This window comes from Carettochelys insculpta, chromosome 2 (genome assembly GCF_033958435.1).
Source record: "Carettochelys insculpta isolate YL-2023 chromosome 2, ASM3395843v1, whole genome shotgun sequence".
Taxonomy (NCBI): Eukaryota; Metazoa; Chordata; order Testudines; family Carettochelyidae; genus Carettochelys; species Carettochelys insculpta.
This window is the reverse complement of record NC_134138.1, coordinates 113,118,164-113,144,307: the sequence shown is the minus strand read 5'-3', so window position 1 is coordinate 113,144,307 and position 26,144 is coordinate 113,118,164. Positions and strand designations below refer to the sequence as shown.

General features: G+C 38.8%; 1 protein-coding gene across 7 annotated transcripts in view; it reads right to left on the bottom strand.

The window, feature by feature from the left end:
- Positions 1 to 26,144, bottom strand: part of ATP9B (ATPase phospholipid transporting 9B (putative)) — a 332,144-nt gene that overhangs the window by 66,871 nt on the left and 239,129 nt on the right. For all 7 annotated transcript variants that reach the window (XM_074987543.1, XM_074987544.1, XM_074987549.1 and 4 more), the window contains exons 13-15: positions 25,016 to 25,158; positions 8,553 to 8,665; positions 1,260 to 1,508 (exon numbers count right to left, since the gene is read on the bottom strand). In XM_074987543.1, coding sequence (XP_074843644.1) covers positions 1,260 to 1,508; positions 8,553 to 8,665; positions 25,016 to 25,158 — 505 coding nt within the window. The remainder of the gene's footprint in view (positions 1 to 1,259; positions 1,509 to 8,552; positions 8,666 to 25,015; positions 25,159 to 26,144) is intronic.

The following is a 26,144-nucleotide window of genomic DNA, read 5'->3' as shown; positions in this document are numbered from 1 at the left end:
GGAATAACCTTTAACTAGGAAAACCCCACTATTTAACTAAGGGGATAACCTCTCAGAAGGAAACCCCGCATATACTGGGCTCTTCCCTGCTTGGCCAGCAGGGCAACCCACTTAACTAGAGAATTGACCTAGCTTAGCGCAGTCAAATTCTTATTCTAAGTAAGATCTGCTCCCCGCGGTAGTCGGCCAAGGGTTGAGCGACCTGGTGAACCTCAGGAAGAACCAGGAATAAATAAATACAATATTCAGCTCTGAAGTTATCCTTTCCATTTTATAGCACGCATCAAAGACTGCACGGCCCGTCCCGGAAGCGCAGTAAGTAGCTAAGGGGTTAGATAGCAGTGCTGTTATAGCAGTTACCTGTTGTTTAAGGCTATAAGCCAATTAGTATTCAAATCCTGTGCTTATTTCAAAAAAACAAGGGTCCATATATTTTGTGTCACCTAGCTTATCATAATCCACACTATTGCTTTGTTAAATAAACCCTTTCTCCCTGTTTGAACCTAACACCTTGTCCGTATTTCTTCCTTGGGTAAACACACCGCAGCAGCGCAGTTCACACACCCTGAAACCCCGTAGTGATTAGACCCACCGTAGATGGCGAGCAGGGTCGCGGGGTAAAATCCTGGGAGCATTGGTAAGGACTCAGTTTTAGTCCAGTCCATTGCTCTGGTGTGACTGACTTAGCCTAATCAATATTCAAATTTATTCTTACGTCACTCACATCCTCGATAGAACATTATAAAAATACTTGGGCTAAATCTAAGGCTTTCAAGTTGTCTTGGCGTTACTTGAACCAAACTGCTTATATGTATAATATTTAAAATTCATTTGTGCACTTACTCGATAGTGCCACCCCCTCCTCTGCTCATTTTTGTCAGAGGGAATCTGTTTCTTTGTCATTAAGAATCTAGATTTGTATTCCTGCAAAATGTACATTACATTACTCTATTCTGGAGCAAGGTCCTGAAGACCAATTTACATACCCACCTATTGACTTTTACAAAAGCTTTTCTTTCATATGAAACCCAGAAAACTGATTCCACGACTCGATTAATTCAAATAGTTAAAACTATTTCTAAGGACAAATTATTAGATCATTCCTTCATTTAAATCAATATATTCATTTTTTTTCCTCCATGTATTTATAATCAACTTTTTTTCTGTTCCCTAAACTCTAAATCACTTTTTTTTTTTTTTTTTTTTTTAAAATAACTCAGTGTTTCTCACAAACAAACATTTTAATGCGACATACTAACCTCATCAGGACTGGAAGCTTGGTAAGTTCTATTTTCATCACTGAAGTTCTGATCCACTTCTGCATATTCTGTTTCTCCAGTAACTCCAGCACGAGATTCATATACTGGGGTCACATTATGACACAATGCAATAGCTTTTACTGCTTCATGTATCCGACTGCTGACAGTCTTGCGGACCTTGGGTGCTGAGGACTGCACTTTTCTGGAAGGTGTTGAGCTAATATTGTTTCCACTAGATTGGGACTGCACCTTTAAAACACAGAAAAACAAAACATGCAAGGCAATGAATAATGAATAAATTCAATAAAAAAAACTACAGTAAACTCTTTCATATCTGACAGCCCTGGGACTAGGAGCTTGCCAGATATTCAAATATTCTGGATAATAGAGAGGTATACCTAGCAATGCGTAACACCTAAAGAAAAACAAGATTAGATATTAAGAAACAAGGAAAAATGTATGCAGAGTATGTTATTTACCAACAACAGTAGTACTGTACACTGTAAACTTACACTGTGTTTATTTGTATTTACTTTCACTATACTTGTACTTATGGAAAACATAACTAAAACTTACTTATGGTTAAAATGCCAGTTACTGGAGAGTTCCAGAGGACAGAATGCCAGTTAAGAAAAAGTTTACTGTATATGAATGCCAATGTACACCTGAAAACTCACCCCTTCAAAACAACTTGTATGAGGGAACTGGTTTCAGATCCACTTTGGGATCCTATGCTTATAATCACACCACAATTCTGATACAATAGTTGGCAGCCTTTGGCTTTGGCGAGATCCAGGACCATGCAAAGGGTTTTGTACCTCAGTCCTGATCTGCACGGGCAGAGCAATGTGCATATGAAAATACAACCTATTATACCTGTCTCTTTTCAGACCTATCATTCTCTTAGTTTTGATGCATTTTAGTTTGTCTATATGCATTAGCAGATTATTGAAATGTGCATTTGCTCTTCTATCATTTGATCCTGTCTTATAATTATTCTAGTTTTGCAAGACAACTTTCAAAGATCCAGAGGTGCTGGCACTAGGAGCCTTGTGGGACAGGGAGGGGGAATGCAGCACTCTCTGGCTTGAAGTGGATTCCATTACATACAGGGTTTCTAGTTTGATTCAACAGCTCCCAGTACCCCCACTATAAATATTGTTCCATCACCTCTGCACAAGACTTTAAAATGCCCCATCAACCAAGTTGAAGCAGGTATCTAATGAAATGGGTACTTAAATAGTGTTTTCTTTGATCCCTAATACCGTGAATCCATCCTCTTCTCCTCCTGTAAATCCCTTCTTAAAACACACCTTTTCCTAAAATCTCTCAAATCATGAGCCCTTAATTCAGTCCTTTTATATAAAGCCAGCAATTAACTGGATCTGCAGAGAAGCACCCACACAAACTTTTTCTCTGTATTTCTCCCTTACTGCCCTTCTCTCCCATGCATGTTGTTTTCTCCCTTTGAATTTTAGTCTTTTTTTTTAAAATCAACTAAGAACACAAATCCTTTAGGACAGGGACTATGGCCAATAGTCTCAAAAGTGATAAGTGCTAGTATGTGCACCAAGTTTTAGATGCCCAGCTAGAAACATTTAAAAGGAGTCTGCTTTTCAGAGGGTAGACACCAAGGTTTTCTGAAAACCAGGTCCCTTTAACCCACGTCTAGTTGGACATCCAAAAACTGACTCACCTAAAAAAAAAAGCATGAGTCATTTTTTAATACCTTGGCCCAGGTCTATTTTTTCACCTCTAAAGAACAAGGCACACTTCTGAAACTATAGACAAATTACTGATTTTGCCTATTGACATGATATAATTCTTTCATGAATTAATCGAGTTCATGTGACTGCTTTTACTTCAGCGTGAAAATTTTCTGGGCTTTGGCAGGACACAGAAATCTAAAAATATAAAAGCTACCCATTTGGCAGGTGGCAAAGAGAATAAGAATACCCATTTCATTTTAAAATCATGTTGCTGTTACAGTAACCACCAATTTAACACCATACTTTATGTCATACCCCAGCCACGCTCAGCTGAACCTGACTGAATTTATTTCTGAGGTGAAACTGACGATGTTTTATTATTAATAGACTCTGGAAGAGGTCTTTTTGGTCAGGTTATGAAATGATAACCTCTTTTAATCTCACCAGTATTATCAAACACTTTTCTCTTTGCTTCAGAGTAACTCAGATATTCTTTTTAGAAACATCCTTTCTCTCTTGACTGCATGTACTGATCTGCTGAACCGTGAACATTCTGCCCATCAAATTACAGTGCTGTCTAATAAAGGGTTTAACTTTCTGCTCATCTGGCACTGTTTTTCAGCTACTGCTTTAAACCTCTGCATTTGCATTCTGCTAACACTGATGGCATTACAACTGCAAATAAATTAAGCTGATTTACTCCTTCTGAATTATGTTATGTTTATTGATGCTTGTATAATTTAATTTCACACAAATTCCATTAAAGATTATGCCCTCTATCACATAATGCTTCCAGTGGGGAAATATAATCAGGTTATAATAGATTTGTGTGTTGCATTACAGTGGACCTACTAGACTATTGTCATCTTAATAATAAAACAGAACACAAACAAGGGATAAAAATCAATGTCACATAAGAATGCACTGTCTATCTAACTAGCAGCTTCTATTACTGTAAATTAAATAAAAAAACCTCACTAAACATTTTTCACTGAAACAATTGGTCAGTATCTTATTTTGTGTAAAGGTGTTCCTTTATTTTCTGTTTCCAGTAGTTGCTAGCAACATGTTATAAATGTAAAACATGATTTAAATGGTATTAACTTACAATACACAACATTCAAATACATAAAGAAATTCTAGAAAAAATAGAAAAGTTCCTTTCCATGAGCTAGTAACTCCTAATCTGGATTTGGAAAGTCCTTGATCATATTTGGAAAAAAAAAAAAAAAAAAAAAAAAGAAGAAATGCAGTTTAAGTTTCACAGGTAAATGCCTCACAGTTGCAAATATTTAGTCTATTGCATGGTGGCAACTATAAAGTTTACTACAAAGTAAAATCAATAAGCTAATCTTTTTAGTAAGCAGACATTTATGCAGCATGCAGTTCTTTTTAATTAGAGATATTTTTTGCCCAAAGCAAATTTAGTGTTTATGAATACACCTCTAGGTTAAAATTGTAGTTAAATCTCCTCTCCCAGTCAGTTTTAGGAAACTCTGCTGATACTGACAACTGTAATTGTTTTGTTGTTGTTACTGTAGATACCTAACATGATCCACTAGGTCTAGCACTTCTTTCTATATAAGCCACCTGATAGCCATGAGAAGGCCATAATGTTCAGTCAATGTTATTCTTGTCTGAATTTGGGTTGTTGATCTTGAGGAACAAAAGCTCTATATCCCATTTCCAAGATGTATTATTCCATAATAAAGCTATTGTTTAGCATATAGACTAGCAAAGTAAGCTGATATATTGATTAGGACACGCAGGGGAATGAAAACATAGTCATGTAAATGGATTTAAAGCTGCATACTATAACTTTGTTTTAATATTAAAAATTTTATTTTTTTAAATGACCTCCTTCCTCTCTACCAGGCACTGAGTCCAGTATGGTGTTAATAGCTGCACACCACACATTGAAGGAACAAAGGTTAGCTTGCTCACCCAAATGCCTCCTACACAATTAATGATTCATCCCAATATTTTCTTGCTGCAAAGCGAAATGAGAATACAAATGAGGGGGAGTTCAGTCTTCACAATTTACAGAGTGCAGCAAAACCCTTTGGGTCCTGCACTGGCCCCTCGGAGACCCTAGCCTGTACTGCATACCAGCCACCAATTGTGCCAATGTATATTGGCAGAGACACAAGGTGGGCAAGGTAATACCCTTTATAGATCCAGTTTCTGTAGGTGAGAGAGAGACACACACTAACTTACAAGCTACACAGTACTTTTCTTGGGGTTTGAGAAGGGTATTCACAGTGTTCCTGCTAAATACAAGATTGACCAGATAGCTCAGCTTAAGTAGCCAGCACATTTTCTAAGCCACCATTCAAGGTGAAGTGACCCATCTATACCTCTGCAGTCACAGGTGATAAAAAGGGCTTAGCAGTGGTACAAGTAAAATAAATTTCTCCCTGGTATGGAAGGGTAGAACACAAGCTGGGGAGGGGACACGTGTAGCCTCCCAATGTGACCCTCTGGATGAATCTGCACTGTCCACTACCCATGACCCCCATGCTCGCTCTCTCTCTCTCCTACCCTTCCCACCATACTGTTGTGGGAGGGGCTGCGGCTGGTACAACATCTGCAGGAGCTCCTGGCAGTTCTGCTGCTTTTCCCACTCTGCCCCTACTTGTGCAGAAAGGAAAAGAAGCTGCAGCACGCACCCTTGTCCTTTCACAGAGCTTCATCTTCTCTAGTTCTATACAACAGCCGCCCTGTTGGAAGATGGGGCCTGAGGGTGGGAAGGGGTGAAGGGATCCTGATTCTTTTTCTGCTGGGAAGGATGGATAGCAGCAGCTCCACTCCCAGCTTCTCCCTCCCTCCTAGCTCTGTTCTCCTGCACAGTTATATACAGATGGTGCCCCGAGGAAGAGTTGAGAGCAGTACAGTATCTTTCCAGTACATTGTACCAGCTAGAAATGTCTGGCTGGTACGGCATATCATATTGGCCTACTTGATCTGCTGTGGGGTAGCAGGCTACAGATGGCTGTAGTAAGTCATAAATCCAGTGTCAATATTCAGTCCATGATTTTTTAGCATATACCAAATTTACACATGTAAGCTCCCAAAAGCTTATCTTTTGAATGTACAGGATTCATTACAGCATGAGCACAGATAAGTAAGAAATAGACTGATCAGTATGTAAAATGTACTCACAGGTGCCATAGTGTTTTTGTCTTTTAATCATTTTTATATGAGAGCTCAATTGAGTATGTAGTGGTCGTCTGGTTTCAACCATATAGTTGTTATTGGGGCATTTAGTGTTCTATGTATTGTGACGGGCATGTATAGGTGCCATGGATCTTCAAAGGTGTATTATGGGAGGTACTGATCACAGCAAAGTGAAGACAGGTCTGCAAGTTTTGCATCTGTTGTTCTGGCAAGGTCTGATGCTCTTTTGAATTGGTGTGTCCTAGTCTGTAGGAGCTTACTTCTTATTGCCAGCTTGGTGAGAATGGGGAAAGTGGGGGCGGGAGTTGTCTGATTATCAAATGAGGGTGTGTGTTCAGGAAAATTTCTCACACCATCAAATATAGGGTGTCGTTTGATGATATTTGCATGGCTTCCACTGTGGAATGGTAGGTGACAAACTAGGGGTTAGGGGTCAGAGAGGGTTTTATTTTTGTATTGAAGCAGGTTCTTTCACAGTATTTAGGTGGCCTGTTCTCTGATGGAGTGCCCTTGTTTGGAGAAGGAAGTTTGGAGTATGTTAAGGTGTCACTTATTCTGGACTTTCTCCTTGGAACATATTCTGTGGTATCTGAATCTCTGGTTTTAGATAACAGATTTCTTAGTGTTTTTGGGGTGGTTGCTGCATCTGTAAAAGTAGGTCTGGTGATCTATGAGTTTTTTGTACAGGTTGGACCTCTCTGGTCCAACACTCTTGGGAGTGCAGTCTGCTGCCCTTTCCTAGCCCTGGCTCCACTTCTGACCTGGACTGCCTCTGACCCAGCTGGGCTGCCAACATTGCCAGACGCCAGTCCCACTACCACCAGCTCTAGCAGGCCCTCTTAGAGGCAGGCCTCCCCATAACCAGGAGCATTAACGGACCATTTCATCTTGAATGATCCCTTTGATCTTTTATTTAGCTGTACTGCTCTGAATATCTTTACCATCCCTGAAGAAGAGCTCTGTATAGATTGAAAGCTTGTCTCTCTCACCAACAGATGCTGGTCCAATAAAATATATTATTCATCCAGTTTGTCTCTAACATCCTGGAACCAAGATGGCTACAACACTGCATATATTGACAGACATTTACTAACCACTGCTTTCTCCAATTTTAATTTTTTTTCCAAGTACTTTCATCTTTTTTATCTTTCCCTACCAGGCCTTCAGGATGCTGAGAGCAAAGGGGAAAGACAAAACAAAACCTCATAGCCACTACCAGAATTGTGCCAATAGTGCCCAGGGAAGCAAAACATTTTTCCTGATCTGCAAATGTGATCAAAGTTGCTAGCAGCAAGCTTGGAAAACTAGTTTTGAAAATTACAACATTAAAAAGCAAAGTAGGTACAGCAGTTTTAAGATGGTTGCTGCATAATCCAGGAATGCTTAAACTTGTTGGGTGATGAGGAAAGTGTCTGGGTGTTCACTGGAGCCAAGCTACTTCCTTATGTCATCCACCAAAATGGCTGCTGGTAGCAACAGGAAATGGAATTCTACTCCCTTTCTTTTGTGCTTGGTGAGCACATATTCCATGTGTGTTTTGGGCAAGTGGAGAAGGGAAAGGAAGGTGCCTGAGGCATGCTGCCTCCAACCAGGACCCCAGTAGGTGGCCGCTCCTTGACAGTCAAATCAACAGCCTTCACCTGTCACACCAGAAGATGGGAAGGAGCATCACAATACTCACAGTATATCCACAATATCCCCTATTGGTGTGTACGTGCACACCTAGTTTCAAATGGGATACATGTAATAGAACATGCACACTGATGAATGTAGCTGGAACTATATTGCAGGGGAATCAAATACACAACGTTTAGATACCCTACAGTAAGTTCCCCTGCTTTTTTCTTTTAACTTTATGCTGTTTGTATTCCCTTTTAAGAATTTTAATAGAGAATTCCTTTCACCAACTACTTCCATTCTTATCCTTCTGACAACTCTTTTTTTCTTTATTGCTTATTCAAGATAACATGGGTTTACAATCTTCACATCTTTTGTGATGGATATCTTTAAAGATGCAATTAATCTGCACGACATTGTTCTAGATATACAGTGCTATCAGTAATTTATGGTCAGTTTGCTGGATGGCTGTCTATGCTTCAGAGAAAAATATTGAATTTTCATCAATTACCAGCACTGGACGGACGATGAGTCAGCTTCCTAGAGAGACACTGGGCTATGAGAGACTTGTGAAAGCAGGACTTCCATATCACATTACAATATAATAATTTTAGGGAATGCCAAATGGCTCCTAAACTAAGACCCAGAGGATGTCCATTTAAGGCGGGGGGGAAATCTAGAAATAGGAAATCATTCTGATCTCAATTTTTAGACCCCTCTCAAAACATGGCCATGCCCCACATACTCTGATAAACCACATTAACAGAAATAAGTGATAAAAATGAGATACCTGGGAATATGAACTGATAATGTGATTCTGAATTTCATCCATTGTGTCCGTCCCATAAGAGACAGTACCTAGATGGAGGCGCTTAAATATCATCTCATTCTGGGTAAGTGTTCCTGTAATAAAAAACGTCAGACTGATCAGGAAAAAGCAAAGTATTATGTAAGCAATTAGTTTGTTGGATTTTGTTCCTTTGGGGGTATAGTGCAGCAGATTATGAAGGGGTTTCCTAGGACCCTGGGGATTTCCCACTGTATTTTACAGCTATCAGTAAGCCATTGACAGCAACTGTACTTGCTGACAAGGGGAACTGGAAAAGATCCCCTTGAAGCACATCAAAGCTATTCCTTAACAGCAAAAAGGGCAGCTGTTGAGTGAAGCAAGCTGAGGATCAGAGTAAGTTGCCGCCTTTTGTTCCTAACTGTTTACGCTGAAAGTATGAGACTAATATGAGGACTAGAAATAAAACTCAGGTACATCATAAAAATATCAGAGAGTACCATCAGAAGGCCACAAAACAAGCCACATTCAGCTTTTTGGGAGGGGATAAATAAGTCACTGGGAATTGCAATCAGTTCAGTTACTTTAAGAAATTTAGTGCAGAAAAAGCAGGGTTACTCATCCTGGAGGAGTCACAGCTTCCAACTTCAGCTTGCAAGCAACACAACTAGACATTTGCCCCCAGTGACTGACAGAAATTATCTAGACCTGCTTCAAGTAGTGACATTGTCATCTAAAATGAAAATGGAAAGTAGTTTTCAATATAATTCTTTTCATAAAAAAAACAAAAGCAATGGGAAAACAAATTTCCCTTGGATTAGTGAAGGATGTGTGCTCAAATGAACTGTGAAGTAAACTGGGGATTATGCCACAATTAGTGTTCTCTGTCTCCCTCTGACATTCTCCCTTCACATAACAAGTTCACATTGCATGTTAATGTTGATAATGCTTTTACTCTGGGTCCACAATGATGTAGGGTAGGGGGCAAAAAAGAATAATCGAATGCCAATATGTGAAAAGGGAAGGAAAGCTAATTTTACATCTAATTTTTACAAGATTGCATGGCTGTATCAAGCAATCAGCCTCAATGTTGAAAGTATTATAGCACTATAATGCGTAGGAGTCATACAGAGATGCCCAATAAAAACTTTCTAAAATTAAGGAGGGTATAAAGTCAGAGTAGGGAAGGACTAGTCATTTTCCAATGACCATGAGAAATGGTCAGGAGAAACCTATGTCGAGGAAGCAGTGAGACAAAAAAAGCCCACAACGTGGGAAAGATGGTGATATTGGTGAAAGTCACCCAGTTGTGGAACTCCTGCCCACACAAAGTGAGGCTGAATTCAAGTCTTGTATTGTTGTAGCGCACAATGTCAAAGGGCTTTTTTATTCAGGTTTCTATTTATAGAGGCAGCAGAATACTAACTGGTGAGCTTTCTTTCTCCTATAGAAACTGGACTGCCTTCCAAAAAAGACCCATCTGTTAAAACTTCACCAACAGAGAAGCAGAGAAGATGGCCCTACTAGGAAAACACAGAAATCTTAGAAAGCTTGTATTTTTCATCTCGGTAATATTGTGACTAGTGCTTTGAAAATGCAAGTTTAAGAATGTGGAAGAAATGACAGTAGGGCCTACAAATTAGTCACTTGCATTACTTTAGTATCTTTCTAGTTCTATGGACCTTCATGGTAACAACTTAAACATCTTACTTAAAATGGATTATGCTCAGTAATCCCTTTATTTCTAACATCCATGGGCAGAATAAATTTTATGTGCACTCAGGCATGGTTGAGCAAACTTTTTAAATCCGGCCCCACTTTTTGGCCCTGCAATTAGCTGGGGCTCCCCCAACCTGTGGGAGGACCACAGGAAGGGATGTGGGGGTTGGGCTCAGGAAGGGGATGGGATGCTCAGGAAGGAGGAGGGGTGCTCAGGAGGAGGACCTCAAGAGGGTATGTGGGAGACTCAAGAGGTGCCATGAAGGGGAAGTGGTGCTCAGGGGGATGTCTCAAAGGGAGGAACCCAGGGTCTTAACTGCATCACCACCTCCACCTCATAGGCTGTGCTGTTGGTCATGGAACTTGGTGCTGCTGTAGAACAGGGAGGTGGTGACCCCAGGCTGCACTGTGTTGATAGGCAGCCATGGCACTAGGCTGAAGGCAGCTCTGCAGCCCGCCAGGCAGCAGCACTCACTCCACACCGGCATCTTGGGTGTGTGTGTGTGTGTGTCGGGGGACAGCATGTGGGGCTGTGAGGACCAATGCAGCCACCTCATTGCGCTTGGAATTTGCTGACTGCCCTTGCCACCTGGCTTAGGGCCTTGCATACCTCCATTGGCCCAGTGGCAAGGGGGCCGTTCCCTTGTCGACAGCAGCAGCGCAGGCCATTGCGGAGGAAATAGAAAGCGAAAGCTGCAGGGGTGGGGAGAAGCCACTCATGTTGCATACCCTCTCAGGGTGCACCCCCCGACTTTGCGCATCCTGCATTAAGGCGCATGTGGATATGCACCACCACCAGAGCATGTGATGCTATCAAGGGTGGATGTGGACGCTCTGCTAGTCAGCTGGGTGGCACCTGACACTCTCCTGGGCAGATGCCCAAGCACTCAGCTTACAGGGAACACTGATTATGCTTAAGGATCCAGTTTTTAAATATTATATTTTCTGTGACAATCTAAGTCACAAAAAGAAAAAGAGATTCTGCAGTTAACAGCCTATGCATAAATCTCACAAAGATAAAAGATACAGAATCTCAAGGTATCTGAATCTGAATCTTGAAAGGTCAATTCCAACACTTGCATTTGGTCAAAGGTTAGAAAAAGGGGTGTTTTTGGTCAAACATGTCCCTTACTACATATTTCTAACACTACTCCATGATATGTATAAGACCAGCTATATTGGATCAGAACAAACATCTATCTAGCCTAGTATCCTGGCTTGGATGCCCCAAAAGGGAATGAAAAGAACAGGTAATCCATGCCATCACCCATTCCCATCTTCTAGCAGAGAGGCCAGGATGGCATTCCTGGCCATCCTGGCTAATAGCCACTGATGAACAAATCCTCCATGAAATTATCTAGCTCTTTTTTGAACTTACAGTCTTGAATTTCATAACATCCTGTGGCAAGGAGTTCCACAGGTTGACTGTGCACCATGCAAAGAAGTCCTTCCTTTTGTTTGTTTAAACCTGCTACCCATTAATTTAATTTGGTAACCCCTAGTTCTTATGTTATGGATAACATGACCACCAGTCATGATTTTATAAGACCTCTACCATATCCCCCGCATACCTATCTTTTTTCCAAGCTGAAAAGTTCCACTCCTATTAACCTCTCCTCTTACGGCAGACATTCTGGCCCCTAATATTTTATTGCCCTTTTCTGAACTCTTTCCAATGCTAAAATAACTCTGAGATGAAGCAACCACTTCTGCACACACAACACAAGGTGTGGGAGTACCCTGGAGTAATATACAGGCACTTTCTTAACGATTCCTAACGTCCTGTCTAATTTTTTGATTGCTGCTGCACACTGAGTAGATGTTTTCAGAGAATTTCTGAGCAGTAACAGCTAATTTAGCCTCCATGATTTTATGTGTACTGTTGGGATTATATTTTTCCATATGCATTTATTGGTATTTAAATTCATCTGCCATTTTGTTGCCCAAATCACCTAGTTTCGTGAGATCCTTCTGAGGCACTTCACAGTTGGCTCCGGACTTAGCTACACTGAGCAGCTTTGTAATACCTGCAATTTTGCCACCTCACTGTCTACCCTTTTCTCCAAATCATTTATGCATAAATTGAATAGGATTGGTCCCAGTATAGACCTGGTGGGGGTGGGAGGAAACACCGCTAGCTTCTTCTCTGCATTCTGAAAATGAATAATTTATTCCTACCCTTTGTTTTCTGTCTTTTAAGCACTTATCAGTCCATAAGAAAGTCTTCCCTCTTATTCCACAACACCTTACTTTGTTTAAGACCCTTTGGTGAGGGACTGTTTTTTAGAAAGCTTTTTGGAAATCTAAGTACATTCTGTCCCTCTTGTTTACATGCTCGTTGGCCCCCTCCCGAAAGAATTCTAGTAGATTGGTGAGGCATGATTTCCCTTTACAGAAAGGATGTGAACTTTCCCCCAACGAAGTACATTCATCAATGTGCCTGACAATTCTGTTCTTCACTATAGTCTCAACCAATTTGCCCGGCATGGAAGTTAGACTTACCAGCCTATAATTGCCAGGATCAGCTCTAGAGCCCTTTTAAAAAAATGGGTGTCACATTAGCTATGCACCAACCATTTGTTAAAGATTATTTAAGGGATATGTTATAAACCAATTTCACATCTGAGTTCTTTCAGAACTCTTCGGTGAATGCCATCTGGTCCTGGTGACTTATTACTGTTTAGTTTATCAATTTATCTAAAACATCCTTTAATGACATCTCAATCTGCAACAATTCATCAGATTTGTAACCTAAAAAGAATGGCTCAGGTTTGGGAATTTCTGTCATGTCCTCAGCTATGAAGACTGATGAAAATAATTAATTTAGTTTTATGGCCCATATTGTCCCTTAACATCTCAATTGCCCAGTGGCTCCATTGGTTGTTTAGCAGGCTTCCTTGCTTCTGATGTATTTAAACATTTTGCTATTACTTTTTGAGTTTTTTTGCTACTCTTCTTCATATTCCTTTCTGGCTTATTTATATTTTTACACTTCATTTGACAGAGTTTATGTACCTTTCTGTTTTCCTCACTGAGATTTAACTTCCACTTTTTAAATGATGTCATATCACTCATTGCTTCTTTTACTTGATTGTTAAGCCTCAGTGGCACTTTTTTTGGTTCTCTTACTGCATCTTTTTAATTTGGGATATACATTTAGGTTGGGCATCTCTAATGATGTCTTTGACAAGTTTCCATGCAGTTTACAGGGATTTCACTTTTGGCACTGTACCTTTTAATTTCTGTTTAAGTCTCCTCCTTGTTGTGTAGTCCCCTTTTCAAGGTTAATTGACACAGTGTTGAGCTGCTGTGGTGTTTGTCCAACTACGGGGATATTAAATTTAATTATATTATGATCACTATTTCTAAGTGGTTCAGCTATATTCCCTTCTTGGGCCAGATCCTGTGCTCCACTTTGGACTAAATCAAGAATTGCATCTTCTTGTGGGTTCCGGATCCAGCTGCTCCAAGAAGCAGTCATAAAGGTGTTAAGAACTTTATCTTTGCACCCTGTCCTGTGGGGATGTGTACCCAGACAATATGTGTACTCCCAATGGTTCTCAGGCTTTTCATTTCACTATCACCGTTCTGGTCAGGTGGGCAATAATACATCCCTCTACTGCTATACTTCAATTATGGAAGCATGGAATTACTATCCATAGAAATTCCTTGGAACAAGATGGGTCATTTAATATATTTACTTCATTTGATTCTGTGCTTAATTTATGCTCCCCCATTAGCACAACTTGTTCTGTCCTTCTGATATATTTTGTACCCTGGTATTACTGTGTCCCATTGATTACCACCATCCCACCAAATGTGATTAAATGGGACTCTCATTTGACTGTTTCTCATCAGCCCTCATTACATAATTTATCACCTTCCATCTTCTTCTCTTTACTAGTACACAAAGATTCTCTATTAATAGACACCTCCCTTCAGGGATGTCTCTGTTCAATCCATGTGCTCCTCTGCACCCGTTGGCTTTTCCCCAGTCCTTGGTTTAAAAACTGGTCTACGACCTTTTTAATTTTAAGTGCCAGTAAGCATGAAGAAAGACTGATGAATAGAAAAAAAAAACTTTCTGCAAACTGATGGAATCAAAGTAGTTTAGAATAGGTCACTGAAAATTACCATTGTTTCCGAATTTGACAAATTTAGCCTGAAACCAGAGTAAGGCTGGAATTTCAGAATCAACATAAATAGTATGTTTTCAGAAACCACTTTATGTCTGTAAGAAACTATCAGGTGTCAGCCCTGGAGTGACACATGGGTTCACCACTGACATTCTTGAGTTTTAGAAAGCTCTAATTGAAGGGTGGGTAGTTCAGGGTTCCATGATGAGGAGTGACAGGAGAGAGAGAGAGAGAGACGTCACCACCAACTAGGTTATTCTCTTAAGATCAAAGAAGAATCATGTATTTGTTGTTTAAGCCTTACTAAACATGAATAAACTACACTTTGAGAATATAGTCAGTCACATGGGAATTAATTTAGTGTGCAGATATTGCCATTATATTCTCTTATGCTCCTTGTTCCTATTTAAAGAGGGCAACTAAGCTCTCTCTACTGTGAGGCTTGGAATTTAACAATATTTTAGTGTTAAAAGTCTAAAAAATGCTTCTGAGGTTTATTTTAAAATAATTTTTGTGTATTATGATAGATGACTAAAAATCAACAAATAATTTAAAAATGCAGTAAAGAGTGCATCACGCTAAGATGTTTTCCTCTTTGTAAACACTTATTTTTGATATTCTGTCTTTGTCCCAGTATGACAGTACAACACAGCAAGTCATAGGGAGAGAGCAAGTTAAAAGCATCAGACACACTATAATTAGTGTTTAGAAACTAGAACTTGTTTAGACAGTTAACATCCAGTTTATGCATCTGATATAGGGTACTTCCATTAGTGTTCTTCACAGATATAGTCATGCTGTCACAGTCATAAATCTTCTTTCCCACTTATCTACTGCACATCTACCACTCCCCTTACCTGGTAATACATAACAAATAAATTTTTATCTCAAATATTTTATACTAGTATAGTAACAATTAAACCATCACTCATTAAAATATTAAGAACGTACACACTATACACTGGGTATTGATTCCAAATTAATTATATTTTCCCAAAAAATAACTAGAAAGGTACTCCTACTCATTTTGGCTTAAATAATATTTAGAACCATTGTATATGTACAGTAAAGTTGAAAAAGGAAAGATTTTTTAAAGGCTTATTTATGTGAAATGTAATTTTTTAACAGTTCAGATTCAATTAGAAATAGAATAGAGAAATATTGGGTCAGACCAAAGGTCCATCCAGTCCAGTATCCTGTCTGCTGACAGTGGCCAATACCAGGTATCCCACAGGGAGAGGAGTGAACAAGTAACAATTAAGTGATCTTTCTCCTGTCATCCATCTCCAGCCTCTGACAAACTGAGGCTAGGGACACCATTCCTTACCCATCATGGCCAATAGCCATTAATGGACCTAACCTCCATGAATGTACCTAGCTCTTTTTAAAACCATGTTATAGTCCTAGCCCTCACAGCCTCTTCTGACAAGTAGTTCCACAGGTTGACCACGTGCTGTTTCAAGAAGAACTTCCTTTTATTTGTTTTAAACCTGCTGCCCATTAATATAATTTGGTGTCCTCTAGTTTTGATATTATGGGAATAAATAAACAATTACATTGAGATCTCTGTTAAGACCCAGGTTAAATGCGACAAACCTGCAAATGAATTCAGATGTCGTCTAGTGTAATCTAGTGGTAAAATCTTTTTGTAACAAAATGGCCACTTTAATGTCCATTATCGTATGACTTGGGAGGTTAAAGTGCTCCCCTAAAGGCTTGTGAGTGTTCCAATTCCTGATTTCTGGGTTATATCCATTTATCCTTGGGTGTAGAAACTGTCCAGTTTATTGTGTTAGTCTAGTGGATCTCAGTTTAAAATGTGCTTTAAAAATATTTCATTAAAGCGTTGCTAAAGATTACAAAATAATATCTCTACAAAAAAACCCCACACGCTCCTTCTCTGTTGAATAATTCTGCAAAAGGCCACGTAAATCCTAATAAGGCCCCTGTGAAGTACCCAATTAAATATAATTTGTAATTCACTCACCTTCATCATCTGGTTGTCATACTCAAACTGGTTTGCAAGGAAACTTAAGAACTAATGCAAATAATAAGAATATTAATTTTTTTGCTCCCATTCTATATGGGCAACTTATCATGAAATAAAAATGCTTAGTCTATATTTTTCCCTCAAAATATTCACATTTACCAATTTTGGTAGCTTTACTGAATTTCCGAATTTATACAATCATGCTATGTTGCACGACATGACAACTCCATTCTCTGGCTTTTCTGTGGTAAGCAAGCATGAAAGACTAAGACTTCATTTCTGAAGAATTTAAATTTTCATTTTAAAAAACTAAGAGTCTTATCTTAATGGCTATAAAAATAAACTTGCAATTGTACACTGATGCAGTGTTATCTTTCTGAATCTTTAGACAGACAATGCCACTATCTTTCCTATGCCCATACAGCGTAAGAGTGAAATTATCAATACTCTTGATGTGGTAGGTAGAGGGAAGGATGAAAGAGAAGAACAGAGTTCTAACCCCTGGAAGTGGGCTTTGAATTTCCAAATTTGAATTGCACCTCTGATACTATTTATAGAAGGACTACCATTGTTCTTTTTCTTTGACCATAATAGGAAAAACAATCTTTGGTAGATTACTTTTAGGTATCTTACATACATTTATGGTCTCTGTTCTAAAGTCCAATTCAAATAGAAGAGACTTGCTAATTAGATCTAATTGTACTATGTCTTTTCCCAAGATCTAACATTTATGGCTCCACGCTCAACTGTAAATTATTGCAAATTCATGTCATTGTGCAGAAAAATTTCTTGTCGTGCAACAGAACTTCAGACACCTTCCTTTACATCACAGTTGACCACTGGAAGCTGAGTGCAAGTCAGAAGTTCATCTCTTGTCCACATTAAAATTTCATTTCTACGGTCCCCTGGTTGAATGATTATAACACTGAACCAGGTAAAAAAATATTGTGCTAGTCTCCTCAGAATACGATGCCAATTTGTTATCTCATACTACTTCCTCAGCAGTTTTCCAATAGTTGTATTTTAGTCTTTAAATAGTTGATTAATAAGTCTTGCCAACATGGAGGACTTTTAGCTGTGTAACCTCAGATGATAAACATTTTAAATATTTATAATTTGTACTTCTAACACAGTTTTACTGTGGTCAGTACTCTGTCTTCTGTTCCTCATGATGGATGTGGGGAAAACTGTGAAGATAAATGTCTTGATAGTTTAAACAGCATTATTTTACAAATGTGCTTTTTTCTGATTTTCAGAATTTTCTTGGTGTGACTTGGTTAATATCAATTTCTTTCACTATATTTTAAAAAAAGAACTTGACTAGGAATTGTTAATTTGAAAAGCTTGTAAACACAGGGGGAAATGCAAAGGTTTTTCAAATGTGGTAGCCATCATACAATTCACCATCAGAGTATATTTTTAACTTTGTTTTTGAATGCTGTTACCACATAAGGAAAATATCTTGACAAAAAGTTAGTGTATGATTCCTAAAGAAAAATTTAGTATGCTCTTTAACGAAGCAGAGTTTTTGACTACAATTGTATCATTAAACACAGAGCAAAGCAGGCAAAGAGGAAATTAATTTCTAAGGAAAAAGTCCTGCAGGCATCATTCCCTGGGTGGCAACAGATGTGATTCACAACAGAGCAGAGAAGAATTCATTTTTTTGAGAAGCAGATGCAGAGCTTTCTGATCAAATATTACTAGATTGTAATTTGGCCTAATACCAACACGCTAAAAGGCCACAATAAAACAGCAAGTAAGTACTTGCAATATATAAGCATTAATAACTTTGGCAGGAGTTACAAGAGAATATAACCTTTCATGCAGTGTGTGTACTTTGCTTGAAAGATACACTCGTTTAAGAGATAAAGGACTGAATCCTTAGCTGCATAGCTCTATGGAAGGTCCAGCTGACTGTCTGGCCCAATATTTCACCAGTGAATTTTTGTCAGCAGTAGATATATAAAGACAAAAATTCTAAGAAGAAAATTGAAAAAAAAATACTGGCCTCTACTGGGGGAAGACAGAGACCACAGAAAAGGCCACTAGGAAGCATTCATAGGCAGTATCTTCTCCCCTTTTCCCTGTACATATATACCTTTCATAAAAATTATGTCGGCCTAACGGCAATTCAAAACTAAAGAAAAATGAAAGGAACATGTGATGTAGTCAAGGTAATAGCCATCCTTTTCTGTGACATTTGTGTTAATGACATGGTTTAGTTACTATCACTGAGAACAGTATTAACTAATTCATCTGTTCTCTTTTCTCTCCTCAGTGAGATCACATGACAATGGAATCGGCAGGCTAGCTAAAAGTAGTATGCACATTCTTTGGCGATATTTTTACTTCTGGTGGTGGGTGCTGGCAGGGGGTGAGTGGGGACACAAACACACCAACGAATATTCCCCTCTGTTGGTTTGACTGTGGAACCATTGAGTTGGGACTGCGGTTTACTGTAGAATCCCAGCCTCTGAAGATTCTCCAGCTTTCTCAGCTACTTTTCTCCCTCTGTTCACGCTACATCCCTGCCAGTCCCATGGATTGTGTGGGAACATTTGTCCTGGCGACATATTTAATTCTTTTTTTTTTTAATTACTTTGTTCTCTGTACAGTTTCAAACTGACCAGATGTATTGAGGGAAGGTGGTGGAGAGAGAGAAGGGTATTGCAAATAATTCAAAAGATTTCATTTGCAAACAGATGATTGCTAAAACTTTATTTTATTAATAATATTAAAGTATATCACATCACATTTATTGGGACAAATTAAAAGGAAGCCCATACTAATACACTGGCCTCTAGCAAAGGGCTTTCCCAGAAAATTGTGACTCTCACTACTTTATGTATCTGGTTCAGTTAAGTGTTAAGTATCTCATTTGATCCAAAAATTCCCTAAAATGTTAATTACAGAACTCATATGCAAAGCTATGCATTAATAAATAATTATGCCAGTAAGACTGCATTTGTTATAATTGAATAGTCTGGCTGTCCTCATGTATGGTAGAAAGCTTGCAGTTTTGCACTCTGAATGTCAGAAATGTTCAATAAATATAGCCAAATATCTTTGTTTTTCTCCTTGTGATTAGGATCTTCTTGTACCCTGGAGAGGATAAAATATCATGCTCAGCTGCCCTTGGAAACACTGGAAACAGCATCCCCCCACCCCATAATGGATGACTCCTTTCTGTCAAACTTATATGTGATTCAAGTCCAAACAACATGGCATTTGGGGTAATGGATGCTATAATTAAAATGTGAGTCCTAAAAAAACCTGTTGTTTTAGTGGGTGTTCTTAGTAATGGCTTTGTTCTACATGAAGATAAAAACTCCCTAACAAAGGAATTAATGTATTGCTTTAATAGGCTGAACCCTGAGTTAAGTTTTAAAATTTATGAGTTCTCTGCAGCATTGTTCTTTAAACAATGGCATTGTCAAATGCAACCAGTGAGAAGATTAAAGTTCTCCCAGCAGATTAAGTACAAATTATCTGTCCTCCTGTTTCAGCATCATTTGTTCATTTATCACATAACGTCTAGTATTTCTGGTCAGTGTCAATATGCTCTGCATCCTTGCAGTTAACAGATGTCTTCTCTTGTCGAATGAATTACTTTATGTTTCACGCACTGGTGGCCGCAGATGTGTCACTATAGCAACATCATTAATTTCAGATCTTACCGGAAACATGCACTCCAATCAAACCTAATTATACCACATTGCTTTCTTGTCCCACAATAAGGAAACTATAATGCAATTATTGGGATACTTCATTTTCTATTCTACTGTGGCAAATGAGAGAGCCACTGTGATGGACGCTTCTTGTCAAAAAGCTTATTGATGAAGCACAAACCCAATTTACAATCATACAAAGGACTACCTTGCAATTATGTTAGTAATGTAATGCTCCTTACACTCAACAACTAATTCTTAATCATTCCAAGTAAAGCTTGGACCACAGTATGAGATTTGTACAAGCTGTTTTCTGTATTCTCCTTTCATTTTTAATATTGAGAAACCTGAGGTCATTGCCTGCATAGAAATAGGACTACCCTTTGGATCTGCTCTTATAACTTCAATCACTTTGGTCGGCTTTATGAACTGTTGTACTTTTTTTTTTTAAACTGTAAGCATCTACACCTGAAGGGGAAGTTAAAAAGTGAGAGTTATTTAATAAAATAATAATGTTTTAACAACATGAAAATGCCATTTATCGTAAACAGGTCCTTTGAACTATTTATAATCATTACAAAGGGTAGCTGAAGGTAGTTATAAACAGGTCATATTCATTCTCTCAATGATATATTTATGTTTGGGCTAAATCTTAGACTGAGCGACTAAATATTATACTTAGGTAAGCCAATAATACAACATAAAATTGTGATAAACTTGGATTAAGGCACCTTATCATGGTCACTCCAAGTACTGATAATTCTCTGTGAGTCTTTTACCCAGATCAATTTAAAATTAGCCAAAGTACTTGATCTTTTTAGGTCCTTATTGCACTGCTATTTTATAACCTTTTACATCATTAAATTCCAACAATGGTTCTCCAATTATAGCATCCTGAGCATCCCCATTCTGATTTAAAATTTTTCATGGACACCTAAGGCAGCTTCTAATTTCCCCCCAGGCTGAAAATCATTGAAGTAAAACTTTGATCCTTCTTTTATAACTTTGAAGACAGCATTTGGACAAGGCCTTGATTTGACAGTTAGTTATATTCCAAACTATGTCTTAATGTGTTTGATTAATAACCTTAGATATGCATCTGTTAAGCTGCAAATACACTCCAGTATTAAACGTGTACAGTGAAAGATTGGTATATAAGTGGCCTCTATATTTCTAAAATAAATCAGGCTTAGTGTGACTGAAGTTTGTATGATGTAGTGGGGTCTAAGCAAAGGCAATTGGATGCAAAATGTAAGGCTTTATATAAAGTGACTCATTCAGATATGTGCTTTTTAAAATATCCTTCACTAGATTTAATAAAAATACTATTTTACATCTATAACCCTAAAATTCCAGAGTATTTATGCAAATATTTCAAAGATAATAATCGTACGACTCATTGTCATGTTGTATTTTGTTACTCTGTGAAATGTCTTATGTATCTTTAATTGAAGTTATTAGATGGCAGCTTTATTGGGAAAAAAATGTAGCTCTCAGGAACAACATATCTGAAGAAGAACTCTGTACATCCTGACATTTTGACTTTTCCTGCAACCGAAGTTGGTCCAATAAAGAATTTTCTCTCTCATATTCTGCAACCAACATGGCTATAATTGTTCAAGCAAGTTTCCTAATGCAATTTGAAAAGCTATTTTTATACTTTAAGACACTAATTAAACTTCACAGAATAAATGTGTTCAGTAACCCTCAAGATATGCACAATCAAGTTGCGTGAGTCTCAGGTTAGCGCAACTGCTGCTCCTGACAGAAGCAGGAAACCACTCCTGTTGGGGAGGCAGACGTGAGTCAGGCTGCCGTCCCTGACCAGGACGGGGAAAAACCACTCCTGTCAGGGATGGCAGCCTGACTTGCGGCTGCTGCCCCTGACAGAAAGTTTCCTGTTGGGGCAGCAGCTGCAAGTCAGGCTGCTGTCCCTGACAGACAGCTGCTTGCAGTGCTGGTTCTCCAAGTTGGGGGAAACTGTACAGCAAGCCTCTGTCTGTGGTGCTGGTTCTCCCAGCTGGGAGAACTGGTGCCTCAAGCAGTTGTCTTTGCACTGGGCTCCCCAGCTGGGGAGCCTGGTGAGCACATAGCTACTTGAAGTGGTGTTCCTCAGAAACTACAGCACAAGCAGCTGTATGGCCTACAGCTGGGAAAAGCTAGGGGCTGCATGGCTGCCCCCTCCATTTCCCCCAGCTGCCTATTCCCCCAACTCCCCAATTTATGTGAGATTCAATTTATGCAGAGGTTGCCCAGGATGCAACCTCTGCTTCAATCAAGGGATTACTTCCTGAGGAAATTACAAAACATTGGAAAAGTTCCTGACAACGTCGTCCTTGCCACAATGGATGTAGAGGCTCTGTACACTAATATTCCACACAAAGACAGATTACCAGCAATCAGGAATACCATCCCTGATGTCACCACAGCCAATCTGGTGTCTGACCTCTGTAACTTTGTTCTCACCCACAATTATTTCTGATTTGGGGACAATTTATATCTCTAGATTAGTGGAACTGCAATGGGCACCCGCATGGCCCCACAATATGCTAATATATTTATGGCTGACCTGGAACAACGATTCCTCAGCTGTCACCCACTATTACCTCTCCTCTATTTGAGATACACTGATGACATCTTTATGATTTGGACAAGAATTCCACAGAGACTTTAACAATCTGCACCCCACCATCAACTTATGTCTCGATTACTCCAAGCGAGAGATACATTTCCTGGACACTATAGTACAAATCAAGGATGGTCTGATTGGTACTACACTGTACCAGAAACCCACTGATTGCTGTACTTACCTACACGCTTCTAGCCTCCATCCTGCACACATAACTAGATCCATTGCTTACAGACAAGCCCTTAGGTACAATCGCATTTGCTCTGATCCTACTGACAGAGACCAAAAACTACAAGATCTTTACCAAATATTCATAAACCTGAATTACCCACCAGGAGAAACAGAAAAACATATTGCCAAGGCCAGACAAATACCCAGAGACCTCCAAGATAGGCCCAAAACAGCCAAGACCAGAACACCGCTGGTCATCACCCAACTCAAACCACTTCAACGAATTATTAAAGACCTATAACCTATCCTTAATCAGAATGCCACACTCCAGAAGGCCCTAGGTGACAGACCTGTTCTCTCCTACAGATGACCTCCCAACCTTATGAGGATTCTCACCAACAGCCACAGTCTATACCACAGGAACACCAGTCCTGGAACCTTTCCTTGCAACAAAACCTGCTGCCAGCTTTGTCCACATATCTTTTCTGGAGATACCATCACTGGACCTAACCAGGATATTCACAGAATCACAGGCACATTCTCATGTTCCTCAACTAACATCAGATATGCCATCATGTGTGAACAATGCCTAGATGCTTTGTATATTGGACAGACTTCAAACTCCCTCAGACAAAGAGTTAATGGACACCAAACAGACATGAAAACACTCCTGATCCACAAACCGGTCAGCCAACATTTTAATGGAGTGAGCCATTCTGTTAATGACTTAAGAGTTTGTGTGTTACTGAAGAATTTTCACAACACTCTTGAAAGAGAGACTGCCAAACTCTCTTTTATATTCAAATTCAACACATTAACACGTGGTTTGACCCGAGATGGGAATTTTCTGAGTCACTATAGCGGCTGGTTTGCATACTTGGCTTAATCTAATTCTTGACCCCCCCACCCACCGCCCCTCTACTCTCTGATTTGCTCACCTTGATCATTTTTTTTTCTGATTTAAGTCTGTTCTGGTATGGCTATGGTCTGAACAAATGGGTCTGTCCCAAGAAAGCTCACCTAATAAATTATTTTGTTAGTCTTTAAAGTGCTACTTGATTGCTTTTTTGTTTGGATTACGATATATTTTAGCAGACTGAGTCAATCCCAGAGAACTAAGAAACAAGTAAATGAAACCAATGAAATAATGAATTTTACAATATTCAACCAGTACAACAACTAATACACAGCTAATATTTGTTTACAACAAGTTCCTCAAATCTTTGCAAAGACTGCCGGGATAGATTATGTAAAAACTTATTTACCTTGAAATAGCTAACACACACTGGTTTGGCAGGGCTCATTGTTTGGGATTTTGTGGATTATGAAGGTGGTGAGAGGGCAACAGAATAAACGTTAAAAACATTCATCTAAATTTACACTTTACTTACTTGTCCTCATTCCCTGTTGCTCTGTTAAGGGCTAGATGTGGATGGCTGTGTTAACTTTCCTAACATGTCAAATCTCATATAATAAGGGAAAGCAGCTTGGAATATGAAAATAGAGCAGCATGAAAACAGCTATACTGATTTCAGAAAATGGAGAATCAGCAGTAAAAACAGATGACCATGGCTTCAGCTCTCCTTAAAAAAAACTTTTTTACAATACAGTTCTAACTTTGACTCTTAAAATATATTCAAGGGAATGAGGTAGCAAGGGTGCACTGATGAACGTGGCAGTATAAAGGGTAAAATGTCATACAAACACTAGCAAGTATAGCAAAATGGTTTATTAGGTGAGCTTTCGTGGGACAGACCCGGTCTGTCCCACAAAAGCTCACCTAATAAACCATTTTGCTAGTCTTTAAAGTGCTACTTGACTGCTTTTTGTTTTGATAGTGTATAGACTAGCATGGCTTCCTCTTTGTTACTAGCAAGTATAGTTCATTATACTGAATGTTCTCATTGAAATCAAGGAAATCATGGATATAAATTGTGTGTGTAGTAATAAGGACTTGCAGAATCAGGTCTATAGGCCCTGATGCACCAAAATCAGGTCTGTAGGCCCTGTGCTTCATATTTGAGTTAAGAAAAATCTGTATCTGTTTCTTCTGTTACTACACAAAGAAATAAATGGAGTCTACGTATGGGGAAAAATTGCTTAAATATAAAAAATATCGGATGATACTGCAAAACTGTAGCCACATGTACCTGTTTTATCCGTTAGTAAGTATACTAAACGCCCCAGTTCCTCTGGTATGGTGCTGGTTCGTACAACGGTCCCTGGAATATTGTCATCCTTCATAATCATCCACCCATAGGCTGCTTTGCCCATATCCAAGTTCACACGTAAACTGCAAAGTAAGAGTACATTATACTCAGTGTAAATGCAAGATAGTTTCATAAAAAGGTGAAAATTAGAACCGTAAAAATGTAAAACTGAAAATTGATTTAAAAACTGCCTTTATCGTAAAACATGAGCAAAATCTTGAAAAACAACTTTTTATTAGAACTTCATATAGAGCAAATAAATTCTTTAGAGTAAGGACTCTCTGTGTTTATCCCATGCTTAACACAAGGGGCTACTGACCATGTTTGGGGCTGCTATGCATTACCACAATACAAATATATATTAATAGATCTACTTGCCCTTTCAAAGAACTACTAAAAATTTCAAGTGTGTAAAGTTCAGAGATATACTATAGTTATAATTACTGATTAAATGCAGCAATGAATAATTCAGCACAATTATATAAATTTTACAAACACCTTCAAATGGAGAATACTGGATTCCTTCAACTGCTGATTATAAAAGCTATTTTCACTTTGTGACATTGAAATACACATAGCATGATTTCCCCTTCACTCTGCAACCAATGTACAAAAGGTGTTGTAAATGTCCCATCAACACCAGTTGGTTTTTCTTTTGGAATACATGGTTATGACTCATGTCCCCATCTTCAAACCAATAAATTTCACATTCTTACCCAGACAAGTCTGTCAAACCAGAGTTGATTTCATCCCCGTTTATCTTGCTGAAGATCAAATTATGACTTCATTTAAGACTGTCTAACACAGTACTGTCTGTTTAAAAGTGCTGCTGGGGACAGAATGCCAGCAATTTTGCTGAGTGTCCAAACATCCCATCTTAAAGCAATACCAGGATGGCAGAAGGACTAAAACCTTCCAAATGCTTCCTGTCTGCCCCCCTTGCCATCACTGCACTATGGATAAATATGTTGCTGTTCATGCACAAGCAACTATGACTCACCTAAAAGGTGGTAATTTACAGATAGCTACATGCCATATAGACAACACATATACTTAAGCAGAGTTATTA